We start from the raw sequence: 21,961 nt of genomic DNA on the forward strand, positions 1-21,961 counted from the left end.
TTCATGGAAGATGGTGTTATTTCTCACTTCTATGTCAGTTCTGCTGGTGCAGGCGGTGTGCAAATCTCCACCTGTTCAATGCCTCACCGGTAACCCACTTCCTATTGTTCACAAGTACTATCAATCAGGAGACCTTCTCATTGCTGGCATTGTTTCTCAAGCATTTCAGTTGTCAGATATTGTGACATTTACAGCACATCCTTCTTCCAGTTTCTCGGATGAAGTCATGTAAGAATGATTTTTTCCCCACAGTATTGCTTTATTGTATTCTGTGTATTGTAATGGAAGGCTAAATGTGAGCTATGATATTCATGGGCTCCCTCCCAATAAATCTTCATCTTAAACTGCATGGGTTTCATTAGAAAACAAATAGTATCTTCTGCGTTTTATGCCCACATGAAAAGAACAACAACAAACTTTTGTAGAACTCTAAATTTTACTGTTGCATTAACAGTGGAATCTTCTCCCTGATTCAAGGAACCATCCCCCTGTAGAATACACTTTCACTAGATGATGTTCCATTGTTAGGGCCATGGCTCAGTGGTAAAGCATTTACTTTGCATGCAGAAGGTTGGAGGTTCGATCCTTGGCATATCCAGTTGAAAAATCTGGCCATATTAGATGTGAAAGACCTCTGCCAGGGACACTGATGAGCTACTGCCAATTTGAGTAGACAGTACTAATTTTGATGGACCAAGGGTCTGATTCAATATAAGATTCATCATGTGTACCTGTTTCTCAAATGTAAGCTTCCTAAATTGTATGGAACCAGCCTCTCAATTTTGACTCCCCTCATGAACATTTCTATAGCATATTGAACACAAGAAAGAATATTCCCCCTACACACACACAAAAGAATGAGACTGCACTAATAATTTAAAGCAGGGCTTTTGTTGTAGCAGGAACTCCTTTGCATTTTAAGCCACACACCCCTGATGTAGCCAATTCTCCAAGAGATTTACAGGAGGCCCTGTAAGAACAGCCCTGTAAACTCTTGGAGGATTGGCAACATTAGGGGTGTGTGGCTTAAAATGCAAAGGAGTTCCTGCTACAACAAAAGCCCTGAGTTGAACCTATTGCCAATGAGTATGTATGCTAACAATCTGTTCCACTGTTGAACTGATATTTCGAGGTCAGCTAAGGGACCGCTCATAGTTACCAGGCCTCAGGGCTATAGGATTTGATTTCCTTGAGTTCATTTTGTAAAGTGATGTTGCACTGAAATGCATTAAATGTTATCATTTGAACTGAACTTGCTGTAATGCAGCATCTCACTCTCTTTGCAGAGTAATGCCTCAGCTTTACCAGAACATCCTGGCTTTGGTGTTTGCTGTAAAAGAGATCAATGAAAATCCTCAACTCTTACCCAACATCACGTTGGGTATCCACACCTATAATAACTATTTTAGTCCAAGCTTAACCTATCACGCTGCAATGGAACTTCTCTCCACAAAGGGGAGGTTCATTCCCAACTATAAGTGCAACCACCAGAACAACTTAGTGGCAGTTTTGGGGGGACCAAACTCTAATTTGTGTATCTACTTGGCAGAAATTCTGGGCATCTTCAAGATTCCACAGGTAAAATGGCTCATAGTTCAATGAATGATAAGAAGCCTTCAACATTTCCTTGGTCTCAGTGTCTGAAGGTAGAAATTGGCTCATTGAAATACCAGAGACACATCCTGCATGATGGCCAAGGAAAATATTAGAGATAGATTATTTAGTACCGAGATACAAAATAATTCATGGGTATTGGTTTGTCTATGCAGACGGTAATTGCTGTGATACTGGAAAACATTTCCACCATCTCTTAGAGCAAGTTATTGTGGAAGTGACTAAAGCATATTCTTCAACACAATCACTTGAAGGGTTTTCTGGGTTTTGGCATGCAGAATCATGTTTCCCTTTTTTGAGTAGTGATCAGAGTTACATATAGCTGGTGGGCAGTAGTTAAGCATGCAAACTAATATGCTTAACCACTTAACCTGTATCCACCAGCTATATGTAACTCTGATCACTGTACCCCATTTCATTGTCTGATGAAGTGTGCATGCCCACAGCAGTTTACATTCTGAATAAAACTCCGTTGGTCTTAAAGGTGTTACTGGACTCCCACTTGGTTCTATTGCTTCAGACCGACATGGCTGCCCACCTGGACCTGTTTTAGTAGTATACCATAAAGGACAGCCTAAGTTTCTCTTTACCCATGTATGTTTTTTATCAAGTGAAAATTTCACATAATATTCTGAACAGCCACAATGTCCATGCTACTCCCTTCCCTCTCCCTATTGACGTTGTAGGTGGCCCAATGCAAGCAAAATAGAAACACTTGTTGAACCAATAACCTGCTCTTTCTTTACAGACTCATATTGCTTTTAATGATCTTGTATGCTTTTATAGTTCAGTGCATTCATATAATAACTGATTCGTGGAGACCACAGGACTATGAGTTTTTTCAAAGCAAGAGATGAGCAGAGGTGGTTGCCTGTCTCATCTAAGAGTTCTTCTAGACATTCATTACTATAAAACGAAGACCATCGTTCTTTTTAGCCAGGTGCAAAAGCTTCTATTGAGAATTATTCTAACTCGATGCCAGGTCTTCTTGTTTCCAGCAAAAAAGCTCTAGTAGTAGGAGTAAGATATGATTTTTATACGTTAATTTCTTAAGCAAATGTTTCCCACCCCACAGCTTTAAGCTGGAGCTAACATGGATCACATTACAATACCATTGTAAGGATTACAGCAGAATAGGTATATGAAGAGATTTGAACACATAAAGGATTATTTACATGGTACCTGAGTTCCATCAAGTTACAACCAATTTATAGTGCCCCCAGTAAGGGGCTTTCAATACAAGTGAGAAGTAGAGATGGCTTGTTAGTGTTTTCCTCTGCAGAGTTTTCCCCGTAGTCTCCCATCCAAATACTGACCCTGCTTAGCTTCTCAGATGTGAGGACATTGAGCTATACCATGACACATTCTCTTCTCATTTACATAGGTTCATTGATATATACTGCTCTGTAAAGGCAAAATGTGCATTGTGGATCTTGGTAGCAACTGTTACCATCTGGCATGTATACTATTTGTCCCTGGCACATTCATCAAACCAGGGAATTGAGTATGAAATAGCTCTCTGCTGTCTCCTTTCTTTCCTTTAGCTCCTCTATGGCTCTGCTCCAGTAATGCCCAGCCAAAATGAAGTGGCTTTCCTTTACAAGATGTTTCCCAGTTGGGCCACTCAGTACATGGGGATTGTGAAGTTACTTCTTCATTTCAGATGGATATGGGTTGGGGTGATCTATGTGGATGATGAATATGGGCAGCGATTTGTACAGGAGGTGCTTCCAATCTTTTCCAAGGATGGTGTCTGCTTTGATTTTATAGCAAAGTTTCCTACAATGACTTTTACTAATGCTTTTTTTAAAATGGTAGAAGAAAACAACAACATAACTGCAGTTGTTATGGGAAGCACAGCCCAAGCAGTGGTGGTACATGGTGAAATTCAAACCATGATTATTTTCCAAATATTGCTGAGGACTGCAGAATTTAAAGAAATGCCTATGAGGATGAAAGGCAAAGTCTGGATTTTGACAGCCCAGGTAGATTTCACATCAATTGATATTCAAAGAAGTTGGGACATCAACTTCATCCACGGTGCTTTATCCTTTGCAGTTAACTCAAAAGAGGTCTTAGGATTTGTTCAATTTCTTCGGGAAAGGGATCCTGCCTCTGAAAAAGAAGATGGCTTTATTGGGGATTTTTGGAAACGGGCTTTTGACTGTTCACTCCCCAGTACCACAGAAGCCGCAACTGATGAAGAAATCTGCACTGGGGAGGAGAAGCTGGAGAGTCTTCCTGGGTCTGTCTTTGAAATGAGCATGAGCGGCCACAGCTACAGCATCTACACTGCTGTCTATGTGGTGGCACATGCATTACAGGCTATGTCTTCATCCATGCTCAAACACAGAACGCTGGCAGATGCAGGGATAAAAAAGTTTCTGAATCAACAGCCATCGCAGGTAATGCCTAGAAGGCTCTTGATTGCAGGGGAGCGCCCCAAAATTAGAGATCAGACAGCATTAGGGAACTAGAGACCCCAGACTGCAAAATGAGCCCGTAGCCAGAAAATTTTAGATTGGGGGAGGGGGTCACAGGGCACAAAATCACATCAGAAAAGAGCATAGTGCTTTATTTTCTCTCCCCCCACAGAACCCAGTCCCCGGTAGTGAAGAAGGCCCCAGCCCTGTGATGCATTTCTTGCTCCCCGCCCTTCCTTGCTTGCCTGGTCTGACTTGAGCAAGTTGGAAAAAAGCGAGAAGCCCAGAGGAGGAGATGGGAATCTGGCGGCTTACTCCAAGGGGCTATTCCCGGGGCAGCTGCTGCTGCTTGGCCAGGACAAACATGGGCCCCACTGTTCCTAGCTGCTCTTGCTCCCAGCCACCTCTGCTATAGCTGGCGTGTCTGGCAGAGGAACTGTTGAGCTCCAAACAGTCACTGCCGCTACCTTCCAGGGAAGAACAGATGCACATGCCGGAAGGGGGGGAGCCCAATTCGGTGACCCCTCGCTCCCGGCGCCCTAGGCAACTGCCTAGTTTGCTTAGTGGGCGAGCCGGCCCTGGCTGCAAAAGCAGAGATTTTAGCAATTAAACATCTACTTCATAATCATTCCCTGGTTATGTTTCAAGGGAGGTTCTGTGGCTCAGAGAGATAGTATTTGTTTTGCATGCAAAAGGTCACAGGTTCAATCCCCAACATCTCCAGTTAAAGAATCATGCAGTAGGTGATGGGAAAGACCTTTCTATCTGAGATGCTTGAGAGCCGCTGCCATCTGAGTGGACAATACTGACTATGGCCCAGGGTCTCATTCAGCTCAAGGCAGCCATATGTGGGTTCAAGTAAGTCCATTAAGGAGACAGGAATCTGATTATTTTCTCTGGGCTTAACTGCTATAACCAAGTACTAACATTCTTACATATGCATCTAGTTCCATGAATTTTTGAAAAGGGTCTCATTCAACAACACTGCTGGGGACCTGGTTGCCTTTGATCAAAATATGGAGATAGCGGCTGGACTTGATATCATCAACTGGGTCACATTTCCCAACAAGTCCTTTTTTAGAGCCAAAGTTGGAAGGATGGACCCAAAACTTCCAGAAGACAAAGTGTTCACCATTCATGAAGATGGAATCATTTGGCCCCGCATGTTTAATCAGGTGGGCTTTAGTTGCTTTTCAGAGACTATCAGTTCCATTTCCTGGAGTTCCATTAGTGGTTTCTAGTTAAATTCTGGAACAGCCTCTGTGGTCTGTCAATCAGATAAGCCCCAATCTGGTCATATTTTTCAATTTGTATGATATAGTGCATTCCATACATGGAAGAGGCGAGGTGGTAGTGAATCATAAGCTCTTTATTGATTTCAGCATAGTAAGGCCTAAGTATGACTGGAGAAAAGGGCCAACAGGGCCAACCTTTTATACATGTCAGGGTTCCCGTGCTAGCGTTCTATTGGTCCATTCAAACTAGCAGGGGACTCATGATTGGAGCAGGGCAACAGGGATTTGGATCCTGCTGCCTATTGTTCCCAACTCCCCAAGCTCTGGTCATCTGGCTCCAATGAGCCATATGGGAACACTCAATTCAGTTCTCACTTGACTCCACACACATAACAATTTGAAATCATAAAATTGCAAAATTTTGAACATATATTGCATTTAAACCATTTGCTGCTTATTGTGCATCTTAGGTGATTTACTCAGGACAGAGTAAGTCATCCTTCAAAGAGTGAGTCTTCATTTCCACTAAAGAAAATAGGATTTGTTAGCCATGTGTTGCCCTGAACTGGATGGCCCAGACTAGCCCAATTGCATCAGATCTGGGAAGCTAAGCAAAGGTTAGCCCTGGTTAATCCTAAAATGGGAGAAGCCAGGAAGTCCAGGATTACAAAACAAAGGCAGTCAATGGCAAACCACCACTGAGCATCTTTTACCTTACAAGCTCCACATGGTGTCTATAAGTTGTCTGTTACTTGATGGCACTTCCTACGTTCTAGAGGCAGCTAAGTTTTCTTGAGTTCTGTATAGTATATGTAAATCTGTCTTCTAGTGGAAAACATCCCAATATTCCATTACATATCACGTGGTCTCCAAAAGAGATGTTGTTATGCCACTCCAGTGTCAACCCTCTACTTACGTAGATGATTGACCAGTGAAATTCAGCTATTGAAATGTATTTCCTGGATGGGGGGGGGGGGAGAGAGACAAAATCCTTCCTCTCTTTCATTCTTGACAGGTTCAGCCCCTTTCTCTGTGCAATGACAGATGCCATTCAGGCCAAAGAAAGAAAAAGAAGGAAGGGAAACCATTTTGCTGCTATGATTGCCATTCATGTCCAGAAGGGAAGATTTCAAACCTGGAGGGTAAGAACTGAATACTCTGAGTTTATAACATATTCCTGTTTCTTCTTCAGAAACTTACAGTTTTAAGGCTAGATTTTTGTTATAGTTAAAACTTTGAATATAGATTTCCTCGTTAATTTTAGAGTAATTAAAAAAAAAACTCACAAGGTGTGATGCATGCAATATTGAGATTTCCATGAAACATCCCTAAGTACCCTATAGTAAATATACTAATGCAGAGCACTGTACAAAGGTCTTATATGTACCTATGCCCACATTTCTTTTTCAGATACCAATGACTGTTTTCAGTGCTCGGAAGATCAATATCCAAATACTAATCAGGACTTATGCCTGCAAAAACGTATAAGTTTCTTAAGTTATGAAGATCCTTTGGGGATCGCTTTGGCCAGTTTTGCACTTTCCTTCTCTTTTATGGCAGCTCTTGTGCTTGGCATCTTCATTAAGAACCAGGACACTCCCATAGTCAAAGCCAACAACCGGAATCTCTCCTACATTCTCCTCATCTCCCTCCTACTCTCCTTCCTTTGTGCCTTGCTTTTCATCGGCAGACCTGAGAAGCTCTCGTGTCTCCTTCAACAAACTACTTTTGGCATCATCTTCTCAGTGGCTGTTTCTTGTGTGCTGGCCAAGACTGTCATTGTGGTTCTAGCTTTCATGGCCACCAAGCCAGGGTCCAGGATGAGAAATTGGGTGGGGAAACGACTGGCCAACTCCATTGTTCTTTCTTGCTCTTTGATTCAAACAACTATTTGTACAGTTTGGTTAATAACGTCTCCTCCATTCCCAGAATTTGACATGCACTCAATGACTGAAGAAATTGTTCTGAAATGTAACGAAGGGTCAGTCTCCATGTTTTATTGTGTCTTGGGCTACATGAGCTTCCTGGCCACTGTGAGTTTCATGGTAGCTTTCTTAGGCAGGAAGTTACCTGATAGTTTTAATGAAGCCAAGTTCATCACCTTCAGCATGCTGGTCTTTTGCAGTGTTTGGCTGTCGTTTGTTCCAACCTATTTGAGCACCAAAGGAAAATACATGGTGGCTGTGGAGGTCTTCTCCATCTTAGCCTCCAGTGCTGGGTTGCTAGGCTGCATATTTTTCCCTAAATGTTATATTATAGTTTTGAGGCCTGAACTGAATGGCAAAGTTCAAATTATCAGAAGACCAAATGGAAGATTCTAACCATCTTCCACATTGATACAGTTAGCCAATACTCTGTCTCACAAAAATAAAATGACCGATTTCACACAGTTTACCTCACGGTCACGTTCCTGTTCTCTGCGCAGCGTCCATCGGTTTTAACGGTTTACGTTTTTTAAGCGAAACCCACGACACTTCCTGTAACTCCAGCGCAGATAGTGCAAAATCCGACGGACACTGCGCAGAGAACAGAAATGTGACCGCATGGTAAGCTGTGTGCGAAATCTTAACTTTGACCTGACCAACTCACCAGTTTGCTTTCAGTAGGTTGTAATAATGTCTACATCTAAGTAAACTGAGGTGCTTTCTGCTATGTCATTTATGCCCTGTATAGAGTGTGAACAGTGAAGCCCAACAGAGAAAAGGCAGCAGAAATTGATTGTTCCATCATCCTGGGATTCAATTCTAGCTGAAGTCCTCTTCGTCTCTGCTACCATTTGGCATTCATGAACCCAGTGAGATATCTGCTAGATAGCTGTGAGATAGTCTTCCATTTTGCCTCATTTGGGACTACCCAAAATGATATCCCACTTGATATCCTTGGGAAACTCTGGTACTGGCCTGTTGGTAGACTTTCGGTAGAAACTGGTAGACCAATTTCACACTCAGCTTACCCCGTGGTCACGTTCCGCTTCTTTGCGCAGCGTCCGTCGGATTTCCCACTATCTGCGACGGAGTTACATGAAGTGTTGTGGCTTTCGCACAGTGAACGGAAACTGGTTTTTAGTGGTTTCCATTTGCTGCATGAAAGACACAATGCTTCCTGTAACTCTGGCACAGATAGTTGGAAATCCGACGGACCCTGCGCAGAGAAGAGGAATGTGACCACGGGGTAAGCTGAGTGCGAAATTAGTCACAAAACTGTTTTCCACCCTCCTAAGGAGGAGATGCTTCACCTCTCTTGAATAAACCCTGTTTGTGTTTTAACTTCTCCTTATGAGGGGTAAGAAATTATTAGAGAGCCTTTGTATTCATTTTGAAATATTGTTCCCTGTATTTTGCCTCTTGGTTATTCTTCCCTTCTTTCTTTCTTTCTTTCTTTCTTTCTTTCTTTCTTTCTTTCTTTCTTTCTTTCTTTCTTTCTTTCTTTCTTTCTTTCTTTCTTTCTTTCTTTCTTTCTTTCTTTCTTTCTTTCTTTCTTTCTTTCTTTCTTTCTTTCTTTCTTTCTTTCTTTCTTTCTTTCCTTATATGTTCCCCCCTATTTCAATATATTTTCTTGCAGATGCTCCTTAAAAATCAGGAATTCTTAAGAGTGCTGTGTCTTCTATGACATCTCACTACCAGACTCCATTTTTTTTTGTTGCTTATGCACTAGAAGATGGGTTTAGCACACATGTTGGTGTGGATAACTTTGTGGTCCTAAGGTCATGTGAAGGGGTGAGGGCTCAGGCAACTCTTTCCAAACCAACATGGAGAAACATGGATGGGGTGAAACAGGACAAAGTTTTATTGACAACAGCAGTAGTATTGGTGAAGTACAGGGTATGGATCAAGGTAATGGGTGACCCACCTGATGGCTGATGGAGCCACTCCCCTCATTCTCCCTGATGGAAGGGGAAATTTAGAATGGCAAGTATGGTGGAGCACATGGCCATTTACCTCTGTGTGTGTGCCTTGCTATGTGAGCTGAGCTTGTAACCCCTTGGCTCCCCCCCAAGACAAAAAGAAATACACTGCTGTAAGCAGAAGACAATGGGATGGCGGGAGGGGTGGCTGAAGATGAATTTGTGAGCTTCTGGTGGCCACATGGCCTTTTAAAGAGGCAGGAGGTGTTCCAGAGCAGCCTCCTGGCCAAGAGCCCTCCCTGGCCTACCCACACCCCGCCAATAAGGCAGCGAGGAATAGGCTGGTAAAGAAGGAAACTCTCCAGGTACCCACCAGTCACCATCAAGGCACTGACCATGAGAACAGGAGCTACACAGGCACTCCTCCAATCTGCCTATGATCCTGCTTCAGGCCTGTGGCTGCAAAGTAAGTTTGGGGCTGTTGCTTATTGTCCCTGTGGAAAAAATGGCCATTCCTAAAAGGTTCACCCCAATATGGGGGCTTCAACCTGGTTTTAACAAGTTTTAACAAGTTTTCCTGTCAACAAACTTCAGGTGAGAGAAGAGGAGTCAATTACTCCCCCATCTAGTTGATTGTTTTCAAGCAGTTGGTAAGTCAAGTTTACTCATGGAAACATATCTAAAAGGATGAGAGTAATGAAGTGGACCATTGAGGATGTAAATAATAAAGAAGTTATAAAAAATATTCCGCCCATATAAAATTTACACACACACACACACACATAAATCATAGTGAATGGTGCGGTTCTGGATATAAAGGCACAAGCATATCATTACTCTGCAGTGATAATAGATGGCGTAAAAAAAGACTAGGCATCAGCCTTCCCTTTTGGGGGGGAAGAACTTTCTTTCTGTGGAGGGAAAGAGGGCAGTTGAGCCAAGAGAGACAACTACAAAAACAAAGAATGAACATTAAGTGGGTGGAAAGAGCAAGGAACACTCCTGGGCCTTCTGAAAGTGGAAGAAAGCAAATGGTCACAGCATTCTACCCCCCTCCCCTGGGAAGAGAAATTAAAAGGTACCACTTGCTGCAAGCACATCAGAAGAGTAATGATGGCACTTGTGTCTTCTTATAGCAATAAAAAGGTAAAGGTAGGTCCCTGTGCAAGCACCAGTCATTTTTGACTCTAGGGTGACATTGCTTTCACAACAGTTTCACACCAGACTTTTTACCTTGCCTTCCCTAGTCATCTACACCCCCCCCCAGCAAACTGGGTCTCATTTTACCGACCTCGGAAGGATGGAAGGCTGAGTCAACCTAGAGCTGGCTACCTGAACCAACTTCCGCTGTGATCGAACTCAGGTCATGAGCAGAGGGTTCTGAATGCAGTGCTGCAGCTTTACCACTCTGCGCCACAGGGCTCTTGAACATATGAACATATGAAGCTGCCTTCTACTGAATCAGACCCTCGGTCCATCAAAGTCAGTATTGTCTTCTCAGACTGGCAGCGGCTCTCCAGGGTCTCAAGCTGAGGCTTTTCACACCTATTTGCCTGGACCCTTTTTTGGAGATGCCGGGGATTGAACCTGGGACCTTCTGCTTCCCAAGCAGATGCTCTACCACTGAGCCACTGTCCCTCCCCTCTTCTTATAGCAATACAGATATTTTATATCATGTAGCTATCATACTTGTTTATTAGCATGGTATTGTAAGGCCTCTTTGCATTAAAAAAAGAAAGAAACAAGAGTAGGGGATCCAAGCAGTGCTCCCTCTAAGCTGAGTTAGTATAGCTCACAATTTTTTAGCCTCCAGCTCACACATTTTTGTCTCATATCAGAACAAACTAATTTATGCAGTAGCTCACAATTTTAAATGCCAGTAGCCCCCAAAGTAGAATTCTTTGCTCACAAGACTCCACAGCTTAGAGGGAACATTGGATCCAAGTTTCCATTTGTTAAGCCAAGAAAATAACCAAGAGTGAGCATATGTTCTCTTAAGTGGACAGAGCGTATATGTGGTCTAAGTAGGCTTGCCAACTCTGGGTTGAGAGATTCCTGAAGATTTGAGGAGTGGGTGACTGGAACCTTGGAAGGATGAAATTTGGTGAAGGGAGAGGCCTCAGCAGGGTATAATGCCACAAATTCCACCTTCCAAAGTGCCATTTTCTCCAGAGAAACTGATTTCCATAGTGAGGAAGTGAATTTTAATGCTGTGAGCTCTTCACCTAGAGGTTGACAAGCTCTAGAGGTTGGTAGGCTGAGAGATTCCTGGAGATTTGAGGAGTGAATGACTGGAACCTTGGAAGGATGGAATTTGGTGAAGGGAGAGGCCTCAGCAGGGTATAATGCCCCAGACTCCACTTTCCAAAGTGCCATTTTCTCCAAGGAAACTGATTTCCATTGTGTGGAAGTGAATTTTAATGCTGTGGGATATTCACCTAGAGGTTGACAACCCTAGGTTTAAGACTGGTAGGCTGAGAACTTCCCAGTGAACACAGTCAACAGGTTTATGCATATACGTGACGTGAACCTCAGCTCAGTTTGTCCCATCATCATAGTTCATTGCCCTATTTCTTTTCCTGGCTGACCATCTGGAAAGACTCTAATTGATTATGTTACATCATTGGAGCTGAAAAATATGTTGCTGTCTTCCAGATCTGAGCAGCCCAAAATGGAATACCATTGGGTAGTATTTAATGATAACTCAAGTGCCATTTGGATTTTGAAGGATTTCAATTTTTTCTCCATTCACAATTTATTAAATTAAATTAAATTCTACAGTGAACATTAATACAGGTTACTGACCACATTGTTCCATCAATCTACTATATTGTTCATCCATGTTTTATAATAGAAAACATTTTCCAATTAATCCACACACAATTAATACACCTATTTGCTAACCATGAGTCATTTTCTGTGCTGAATCTTATTATCTTATATCACCCGTTTCCTCTAAGGATTTCCATTTTGAGAAACAGGTAGAGTTCCCATTTGTCCACTTATAGTGGAAGAACTTCTACCAATTTTAACCCATTCTCACTGATAGCTCAATTGATCAATGCGTGGAAACTGAGGCTAAAGGGGGGCACTGGTTCTGAAGATAAAAATTAAAAAGATGGTTTCTGGTGATTGGAAGAGCTACCCTTGTCACTTTCAGGTACCTCTAGGAATCACTTGGAACAGTATGGTCAACATTGCTAGAGATACCCTTGCACTTCTATGCGGCTCTAGGAGTCACCAGTAACTCTATGGTCAGAACTTCTGTTAAGTAGCTAAGGGCTAATTTTTAATTTCTTTTTTAATTTTATTTTTCCTGTGGATTTTGCCTCCCCCCCACTGCAACCCTCCAGCTGGTGACTTGGCATTGCTGGCAACCCTAGAACAGGCCAGTTTTCCAATACAGAAAGTTGTATGCTGTCTCTCGGAATGCACTTGTTAAGGCCTTGTTTTCCTGGTTGTCTTTCTCATTGGTGTCCAGTTGTTACAGATCCGTGTACCTGTACCCAGAATACAAGCCTGCTAAGATGTAGTCAACATATTGTCTTCTCAATGTTGTAGAAAATTGTTAATCTGAGTTGGTAAATTATCTTCTGTGTAATCAGCAAATTCATCACCATTTTCTCTCCACCCTTTGGGAGTTCTAGTCATCACTAGGAAAGGGGAGGGGAGAAGCACTCAAAGATGATGTTACTATTCACCCTGACTTTCATAGCTGAAAGAGAGTCAGGGAGGGGCTGCGTTCACTGATACTTTATACTTGGAAGGTATAAACGGTGGAGGGATGGTGGCTCAGTGGTAGAGCATCTGCTTGGGAAGCAGAAGGTCCCAGGTTTAATCCCTGGCATCTCCAAAAAAGGGTCCAGGCAAATAGGTGTGAAAAACCTCAGCTTGAGACCCTGGAGAGCCGCTGCCAGTCTGAGAAGACAATACTGACTTTGATGGACCAAAAGGTCTGATTCAGTATAAAGCAGCTTCATATGTACATATGTTCATACTGTTCCAACTTGGCTTTGGATAAGGCTATTAATGTCCCTTCCATCTCCTGATGTGCTGCTAAGGAATCCTTGAATATTAACATGAAAACAGATGAACTGGTGTCTATCAGAAAGATTTTCATAGAAGATGGTGCTATTTATCACTTCCATGTTAGCGCTGCTGGTGCAGGTGGTGTGCAAATCTCTGACTGTTCAATGCCCCAGCAGTTATCCGCTTCCTATTATACACAAATATTACCAGTCAGGAGACCTTCTCATTGCTGGGATTGTTTCTCATGCATTTAAGTTTTCCAATACTGTCAATTTTGAAGTGTGTCCCTCTCTCAATTCCTCTGATTCACTCTTGTAAGATTTTTTTCTCATCGTATTGTTATATTATGTTATGTATTATGCTAAATGTGTGCAACAATATTCATGTTCTCCCTCCCAATGAGTCTTCATCTTAAATTACATGGGTTAGAAAACAAATGGTATCTCCTGAGTTTTGATGTTCACGTAGAAAACAACAACAAACTTGTAGCTTTGGAGGTTGAATCATAAAATTTGCTGTTGCGTTTGCTGTTTTCCCTGATTCAAGGATCCATCCCCCCTTTCACTGGATGAGGTTCCATTGTTAGTTTAATGGAACTGGAGTTGGGTAGGGCTCAGTGGGAGGGCATTTGCAGAAGAAGTTCGGCCTTGGCATTTCCAGTTGACGAATCTGGCACTAGGAGATGTAAAATACCTCTGCTGGAGACCCTAAAGAGCTGGCGCCAATTTGAGGAGACAATACTAATTTTGATGGACTAAGGGTTTGATTCAGCATACAAAACTTCATGTGTACCTGTTTCTCAAATGTAAGCACCCTAAATTCTATAGAACCAGCTTCTCAAAATTTGACACCTCCCATGAACATCTCTATAGTATATTGAGCACAGGAAAGATTATACCCCACCACAGACACCTAAATGAGACTGCAATAAACACTGGAAACTGTTATTGCCATTGGGTATGTGTACCAACAAATAGGTTTCAAAGTCATTCCACTGTTAAAGTAGGATTTGAGAAGTCAGGCTGTGGGAGTCCTCATAGTTGCCAGGTCTCAGGGCTACATAATTTGTTTTCCTTGAGTTTATTTAGTAAAGTGTGCGGACTCTTATCTGGGAGAACCGGGTTTGATTCCCCACTCCTCCACTTGCACCTGCTTGCATGGCCTTGGGTCAGCCATAGCTCTGGCAGAGGTTGTCCTTGAAAGGGCAGTTGCTGTGAGAGCCCTCTCCAGCCCCACCCACCTCACAGGGTGTCTGTTGTGGGGGAGGAAGAGAAAGGAGATTGTGAGCCGCTCTGAGACTCTTCGGAGTGGAGGGCGGGATATAAATCCAATATCTTCATCTACCTCACAGGGTGTCTGTTGTGGGGGAGGAAGGTAAAGGAGATTGTGAGCTGCTCTGAGACTCTTTGGAGTGGAGGGCGGGATATAAATCCAATATCTTCTAAAGTGATGTTGCACTGGAATGCATGAAATGTTATCCTCTGAAGTGAACTTGCTGTGATGCTTCTTCTCGCTCTCTTTGCAGAATATTGACTCAGCTTTACCAGAACATCCTGGCTTTGGTGTTTGCTGTAAAGGAGGTCAATGAAAACCCTCAGCTCTTACCCAACATCACTCTGGGTATCCACACCTATAATAACTATTTTAGCCCAAGCTTGACCTATCACGCTGCAATGGAACTTCTCTCCACGAAGGGGAGGTTCATTCCTAACTACAAGTGTGACCACCAGAACAACTTAGTGGCAGTTTTGGGGGGACCAAACTCTGATTTCTTTTTCTACATGGCAGAAATTCTGGGCATCTTCAAGATTCCACAGGTAAAATGGCCTCATGGTTCATTGAATGATAAGAAGCCTTTAACATTTCCTTCACTTTTAGAAGTGGTTTCAGAGTATGAAGGCAGAAATTGACCTGTTTGGAATACCAAAGGCTCATCTTGCATGCTGGCCAAGGAGCATATCAGAGATAAATTATTTAGAATCGGGAGACAGAATAATTCATGGGTATTTGTTTAGCTGTGCAGACACTAATCAATATGATACTGGAAAACATTTCCACCATCTCTTAGAGCATGTTATTGTGAAAGGTGGCTAAAACCTATTCTTCAGCAACATGACTTGAAGTGTTTTCTGGCATTTGGAGTGCAGCATCATGTTTCCCTGTTTTAGTAGTATATCACAAAGGATAGCCTAGGCTTCTGTATGTCATGTAGTACATTCTTTGTTCAGAAATGTTTTCACATGGCATAATATTCTGAAATGCCACCATCTCCATGTTACTGCCATCCCTCTTCTTATTGATGTTGAAGGTGATCCAATGCAAGCAAAGCATGAACATTTGCTGAACCAATAACCTTTCTTTACAAATTCATATTGCTTTTAATGACTTTGCATGTTTTCACAGATGTGTGCACTCAAATCACAGCTGATTCATGGTGGTTACAGGACTATGGGCTTTGCAGGGCAAGAGATTGGCAGAGGTAGTTTGCCATTAGAACATAACAGAAGGAATGTTGTATCAGGCCAACACTCTGTGTCACACAGTGGCCAAAAAACCCAAGGGCCATCGGGAGGTCCACCAGTGGGACCAGGACACTAGAAGCCCTCCCACTGTGCCCTCCAAGCACCAAGAATACAGAGCATCACTTGCCCCAGAAAGAGAGTGCCAACAATACGTTTATGCTCCATATGTTGATCCAATCCCCTCTGCTCCATGTGTTGATCCAATCCCCTCTTGAAGATGTCTATGCTTGTAGCCACCACCACCTCCTGTGGCAGTGAATTCCATGTGTTAATCACCCCTTGGGTGAAGAAGTACTTCCTTTTATCCATTCTAACCTGGCTGCTCAGCAATTTCATTGAGTGCCCACAAGTTCTTATATTGTGAGGAAGGGAGAAAAGTACTTCTTTCTCTACCTTCTCTATCCCATGCATAATCTTGTAAACCTCTATCATGTCACCTCTCAGTCAATGTTTCTCCAAGCTAAAGAGCCCCAAGTTGACACCCACTCATCCAGCCTCGACGGATCCCTTTGGAGTGCCTCACAATCCTCCCTGGTTCTCACCACCCTGAACATTTAGTGTCATCCACAAACGTAGCCACTTCACTGCTTACTCCCAACTCCAAATCATTAATGAAGACGTTAAAGAGCATGAGACCCAGTACTGAGCCCTGTGGCGCCTCACTGCTTACTATCCTCCACTGAGAAAATTGCCCATTTATACTCACTCTCTGTTTTCTATTAATTAGCCAGTTTTTGATCCACAAGAGGACGTCCTTTTACTCCATGACTCTCAAGCTTATTAAGGAGCCTTTGATGAAGAACTTTATCAAAAGTTGTCTCCCTTTGTTTTCAAATGGAGTAAAACGTGGACAGAACAGCGCCTGGAATATTTCTTCTGAGATAGGTCTTGCAGCAGTTTTTGATATGTGTTACAAATTCTAACTATCTTTGATAAAGTTCATATGAATTCGCCTCCCATGTCCTGCTCATTAATGTCAAATAGGAGATGATGGATGAATTGTTTTTGAGGAAAGTCTCTATAACAAGACCTTAGTAGTAAAGCAGGAATAAGATTTGTAAAAAGTTGGCAACATTTAGGGACTGGTTGAAGCTTTTCAGCTCTCAGTAATGGGCAGTAAAGTGTAATAAAAGTTTTGAAGATGTTGAAAAGAGTGAGTTTTGAAGATGACCTTGATTCCAGATGACTATCAAGAGGGAATACCATTCTGTTTTCATTCTTATATGTGTCATCAAAGGAGATGGAATATCTTGCTGAAGTTAGTACATGGTAATACTCAAAGGCTGAAGACATAGGGGTTGTGTGCAAAAAGCTTTTCTCCTGGCACAAATAGAAGGGGTTCCTTTGACTACCAAAAATGTCTGTGCAGGGAATCACGGCCCCTGTATGGACAAAAACAGATGGCGGTTGTAGTCAGGAGGGAATTGGATTAGAATGTGTGAAAAGCTTTCTCATATTCTGATAAACTCACTGAAAAGAGTCAAAGTTTTTGTGCTTTGCTAATCCTTGTTAGTCCTTCAAAGCATAGTTGATATATGGCAGATAGTGTTGCTCGTTAATTGAAATACTGCAGTGCTTCTGACAGTGACCTTGATGGACCAGGATGTTCAGATCTCTGAAGCTAAGTAGGCTTGGCCCTAGTCAGTACTTCGATTGGAGCACATCAAGGAAGTCCAGGGTTGCTGCACAGATGCAGACAATGAAAACCACTTCTGTTTGTCTCATGAAATCCCTAAGGTGGCACGATTTGTTGGCTATGACTTGATGGTATTTTCCACCACCAGCAGCACTTCTATTAGGTTTCTTTCCCCTTCCTTTATATTGGTTATGTGCATAACTTGGTTTGTGAAACATTTAATTATTCAGCTTTCATATATGTTTGTCTCTATAATAGATGAGGAAAATATTTTCCAATTAAAAAAAGAAAGAAAATATAGGATTGATACAAGTGCAATAGGTCCAAAGTCTCAAAGGCTGAAGTCTTGGTTCCCACATATTGTCGTTCCTGACCTCATGAAAGATAACTGAACAGTTTTTTCAAGGATCAGTTTGGTATGTGTCCACTCTTCAGAGAGGGAGAGCCCAAATTCAAGTGAATCCGAACAAACCATTACGTATCATCTAAGACTATTCCTAGACATTCATTGATGAAGACCATAGTGCTTTTTGGCCAGATACAAGACTTTCTATTGAGAATTATTCTAACGAGATGCCAGGTTTTCCCATTTCCAGCAGAAACCAGTAGCGGCATGTATATCATTTGTTCCTGGCACGTTCATCAACCCGTTCTGAAATCATTCTCTGTTGTCTCCTTAATTTCCTTTAGTTTCTTTATGGCTCTGCTCCAGTGATGACTAACAGAAATGAAGCAGCTTTCCTCTACAAGATGTTCCCCAGTTGGGACAGTCAATACATAGGGATCATGAAATTATTGCTTTATTTCAGGTGGATATGGGTTGGGCTGATCTATGTGAGTGATGAACATGGGGAGCGATTTGTACAGGAGGTGCTTCCTAACTTTTCTGAGCATGGAGTCTGCTTTGAGTTCATAGCAAAGTTCCCAGTACTTTCTTTTTTTAGTTCTTTTTCTGAAAAGGTAGTAGGAAACAATGACTTATCGACGCTTGTCATGGGAAGCACAGCCAACGTGGTGGTCATGCATGGTGAAATTCAAACTGTAATAGTTTTGCAATTTTTGGTGAAGGCAGCAGAATTTAAAGAGATACCCATGAGGACAAAAGCTAAAGTCTGGATTCTGCCTGCCCAGATGGATTTCACATCAACTGAAATTCAACGAAGTTGGGATATAGACTTTATGTATGGTGCTTTATCCTTTGCTGTTCACTCAAGAAAGGTTTTAGGATTTGTTAAGTTTCTTCAGGCAAGGGATCCTGCTTCTGAAAAAGAAGATGGCTTTGTTGGGGATTTCTGGAAACAGACTTTTGGCTGTTCACTCTCTGGTACTACAGAAGCCATGACCGATGAAGAAATCTGCACTGGGGAGGAGAAGCTGGAGAATCTTCCTGGGTCTGTCTTTGAAATGAGCATGACCGGCCACAGCTACAGGATCTACACTGCTGTCTACGTGGTGGCACATGCATTACATGCCATGTACTCATCCATGCTCAAACACAGAGCGCTGGCTGATGGAGGGAGAAAAAGATTTCTGAATCAACACCCGTGGCAGGTAATGCCTAGAAGACAGTTAAATGCTAGGTAGCTCACCAGGATTGGAGATCAGACAGACAGAATTGGTGCACAAGAGAACTCAGACTGCCCTTGGCTCAAAAACAGATATTTTAGTATTTAAACACTTACTTTATAGCCAATAACTGCTTTCATTTAAATGGTGGGGCTGTGGCTCAGGAGCATAGTATTTGCTTGATATGCAGAAGGTTGCCGGTTCAGTCCCAAGCATCCCCAGTAAAAGAATCTCACAGTAGGTGATGGGAAAGACCTCTGCCTGAAATGCTGGAGATCTGAGTAGACAGTAGTGACCATGGCCAAGGGTCTGATTCAGTATAAGGCACCTTCATGTGGGTTCAAGTGAGTCTATTAAGGGGATAATAATTTGAGTATTTTCACAGGGCTTAACTGCTATAATCAAGTATTAACATTCTTACATATGTATCTTAGTTCCATAAATTTTTGAAAAGGGTCTCATTCAACAACAGTGCTGGGGACTTGGTTTCCTTTGATCAAGATGCGGAGATAGTGGCTGGACTTGATATCATCAACTGGGTCACCTTTGCCAACCAGTCCTTTCTTAGAACCAAAGTTGGAAGGATGGACCCAAAATCTCCAGAAGATACAATGATCACCATTCATGAAGATGGAATCATTTGGCCCCACATGTTTAACCAGGTGGGCTTTATGTGCTTTTCAGAAGAATATCAGTTCAGTTTCCTGAAGTTCTGTTACTGGTTCCTAGTTCAAATTCAGTTCTGCCTTTGTGGCCTGCCAATCAGATAACCCCCAATTCGATCATATTTTTCAATTTGAAATCATAAAATTGCAAAACTTTGAACATTTATTGCATTTATTGCATTATTTGCTTTCTGTTGTGCAGCTTTGGTGATTTACTCAGGAGTAAGTCATTCTGCAAACTTTGAGTCTTAATTTCAACTAAAGCAAATAGAATTTCTAATCCTTGTGCTGCTCTGATCTGGAGGGCCCAGAGTGGCCCAATTACATCAGATCTGGGAACTTAAGCAGGGTTAGCCCTGATTCATCCATAGGTGGGAGACCACCAAGGACGGCCAGGGTTGCTACACAGAGGCAGCCAATTGCAAACCACTCCCAAACATCTATTGTCTTGAAAACCCTATAAGAGATCCATAAATTGGCTATGACTTTATGGCACTTCTGATTCCCTGGGATCTGCATGATATATAGAAATCTGTCTTCTAGTGGACAACATTCAAATATCCTATTACATATCAAGTGTTCTCCAAAAGAAATGCTATCCTCCATGAGTGTTAACACAGAAGATTAACCAGTGAAATGCAAACTCTTGGAATATATTTCCTGAATGTAAAACAAAAACAAAACCTTTCCTCTCTTTCATTTATGGACAGGTTCAGCCTCTTTCTCTGTGCAATGACAGATGCCATTCAGGCCACAGTAAGAAAAAGAAGGAAGGGCAGCCATTTTGCTGCTATGATTGCCTTCCATGTCCAGAAGGGCAGATCTCATACCTGGAGGGTAAGGACTTTATGCACTGAGTTTATAAAAAAATACCTGTTTCTTCACCACATCAGAAACTGACAATTTTAAGGCTGCATTTTTGTGACAGTTAAAGTTTTGAATATATTTTTGCTTTTTAATTTCATGTTGTTTTTTTAAAGTTACAAGGTATGATGGTTTGGAAGAGTGGAGATGCAGGATAAGTTTTGTTTATTTTATCAGATTTATATCCAACTCTCCCCTAACTAAATCAGTACATTAGCTCTGAAACCTGATTTCCATTTTGTTTCCAGTGGTGGTGGTGGTGGGGTTTTCAGAAATGATACAACAGGCTCTGGTGCATGTGTGATATTGCATGTTGTATGTGTTCAAACAGACTATTGGATGCAAATGAATAAAATTATGAGATGTTTGGATGAAATGGAAGTACTGTTAACTTCCAGTGTCTGAAATTGAAAACCATGCTCAGCGACGGGGTTGCGTTTACCAAGGTCAGAAGTCTTAGATGAACTGTGAATAATTCTGTGCAGTGTTGTGGTTTGCATGTAGCAGCCCTATGTAGTACATATAATATAGATTAATGCAGAACACTATACAAAAGTCTTATATATACCTATACCCGCATTTCTTTTTCAGATACCAATGATTGTTTTCAGTGCCCAGAAGATAAATATCCAAATGCCATTCAGGATTTATGCCTCCAAAAACATATAATTTTCTTGTCTTATGACGAACCTTTGGGGATCACTTTGATCAGTTTTGCACTTTCCTTCTCTTTTATGGCAGCTCTTGTGCTTGGTATCTTCATTAAGAACCAGGACACTCCCATAGTCAAAGCCAACAACCGGAATCTCTCCTATATTCTCCTTGTTTCCCTCCTGCTCTCCTTCCATTGCACTTTGTTTTTCATTGGCCGACCTGAGAAGCTCTCGTGTCTCCTTCAACAAACTACATTTGGCATTATCTTCTCAGTGGCTGTTTCTTGTGTGCTGGCTAAGACCATCATTGTGGTTCTAGCCTTCATGTCCACCAAGCCAGGGTCCAGGATGAGAAACTGGATGGGGAAACGATTGGTCAACTCCATTGTTCTTTCTTGCTCTTTGATTCAAACAACTATTTGTACAGCTTGGTTAATAACTTCTCCTCCATTCCCAGATTTTGACATGCACTCAGTGACTGAAGAAATTATTATGAAATGTAACGAAGGGTCGGTTGCCATGTTTTATTGTGTCTTGGGCTACATGGGCTTCCTGGCCACTGTCAGCTTCACGGTAGCTTTCTTAGGCAGGAAGTTGCCTGATAGTTTTAATGAAGCCAAGTTCATCACCTTCAGCATGCTGGTCTTTTGCAGTGTTTGGCTGACCTTTGTTCCAACCTATTCCAGTACAAAAGGAAAATACATGGTGGCTGTGGAGGTCTTCTCTATCTTAGCCTCCAGTGCTGGGTTGCTGGGTTGCATATTTTTCCCTAAATGTTATATTATAGTTTTGAGGCCTGAGCTGAACAGGGTTCAAATTATCAGAAGACCAAAGGAAAGAATATAAAAGTCTCCCACATAGATACAGTTAGCCAGTACTCAGTCTCACAGAAAGAAAATGACATAACTTT

The 21,961-nt window shown here is 42.1% G+C and overlaps 2 protein-coding genes across 2 annotated transcripts; both read left to right on the top strand.

Moving 5' to 3' along the window:
• The first annotated feature begins 1,419 nt into the window (after nt 1-1,419).
• LOC132583171 (vomeronasal type-2 receptor 26-like) lies at nt 1,420-7,593 on the top strand. Its single transcript, XM_060254842.1, has 5 exons — nt 1,420-1,578; nt 3,159-4,019; nt 4,985-5,212; nt 6,288-6,414; nt 6,683-7,593. Exons 1-5 carry the CDS (start codon nt 1,435-1,437, stop codon nt 7,591-7,593), a joined length of 2,271 nt encoding a protein of 756 aa, XP_060110825.1. The 5' UTR covers nt 1,420-1,434.
• A 5,648-nt stretch (nt 7,594-13,241) lies between these two features.
• Nucleotides 13,242-21,897, top strand: LOC132583172 (vomeronasal type-2 receptor 26-like). Its single transcript, XM_060254843.1, has 6 exons — nt 13,242-13,459; nt 14,671-14,962; nt 17,994-18,854; nt 19,304-19,531; nt 20,245-20,371; nt 20,990-21,897. The coding sequence occupies exons 1-6, from the start codon at nt 13,242-13,244 to the stop codon at nt 21,895-21,897; spliced, it is 2,634 nt and encodes an 877-aa protein (XP_060110826.1).
• The last annotated feature ends 64 nt before the right edge of the window (nt 21,898-21,961 follow it).

Source organism: Heteronotia binoei, chromosome 15, assembly GCF_032191835.1.
Source record: "Heteronotia binoei isolate CCM8104 ecotype False Entrance Well chromosome 15, APGP_CSIRO_Hbin_v1, whole genome shotgun sequence".
Taxonomy (NCBI): Eukaryota; Metazoa; Chordata; class Lepidosauria; order Squamata; family Gekkonidae; genus Heteronotia; species Heteronotia binoei.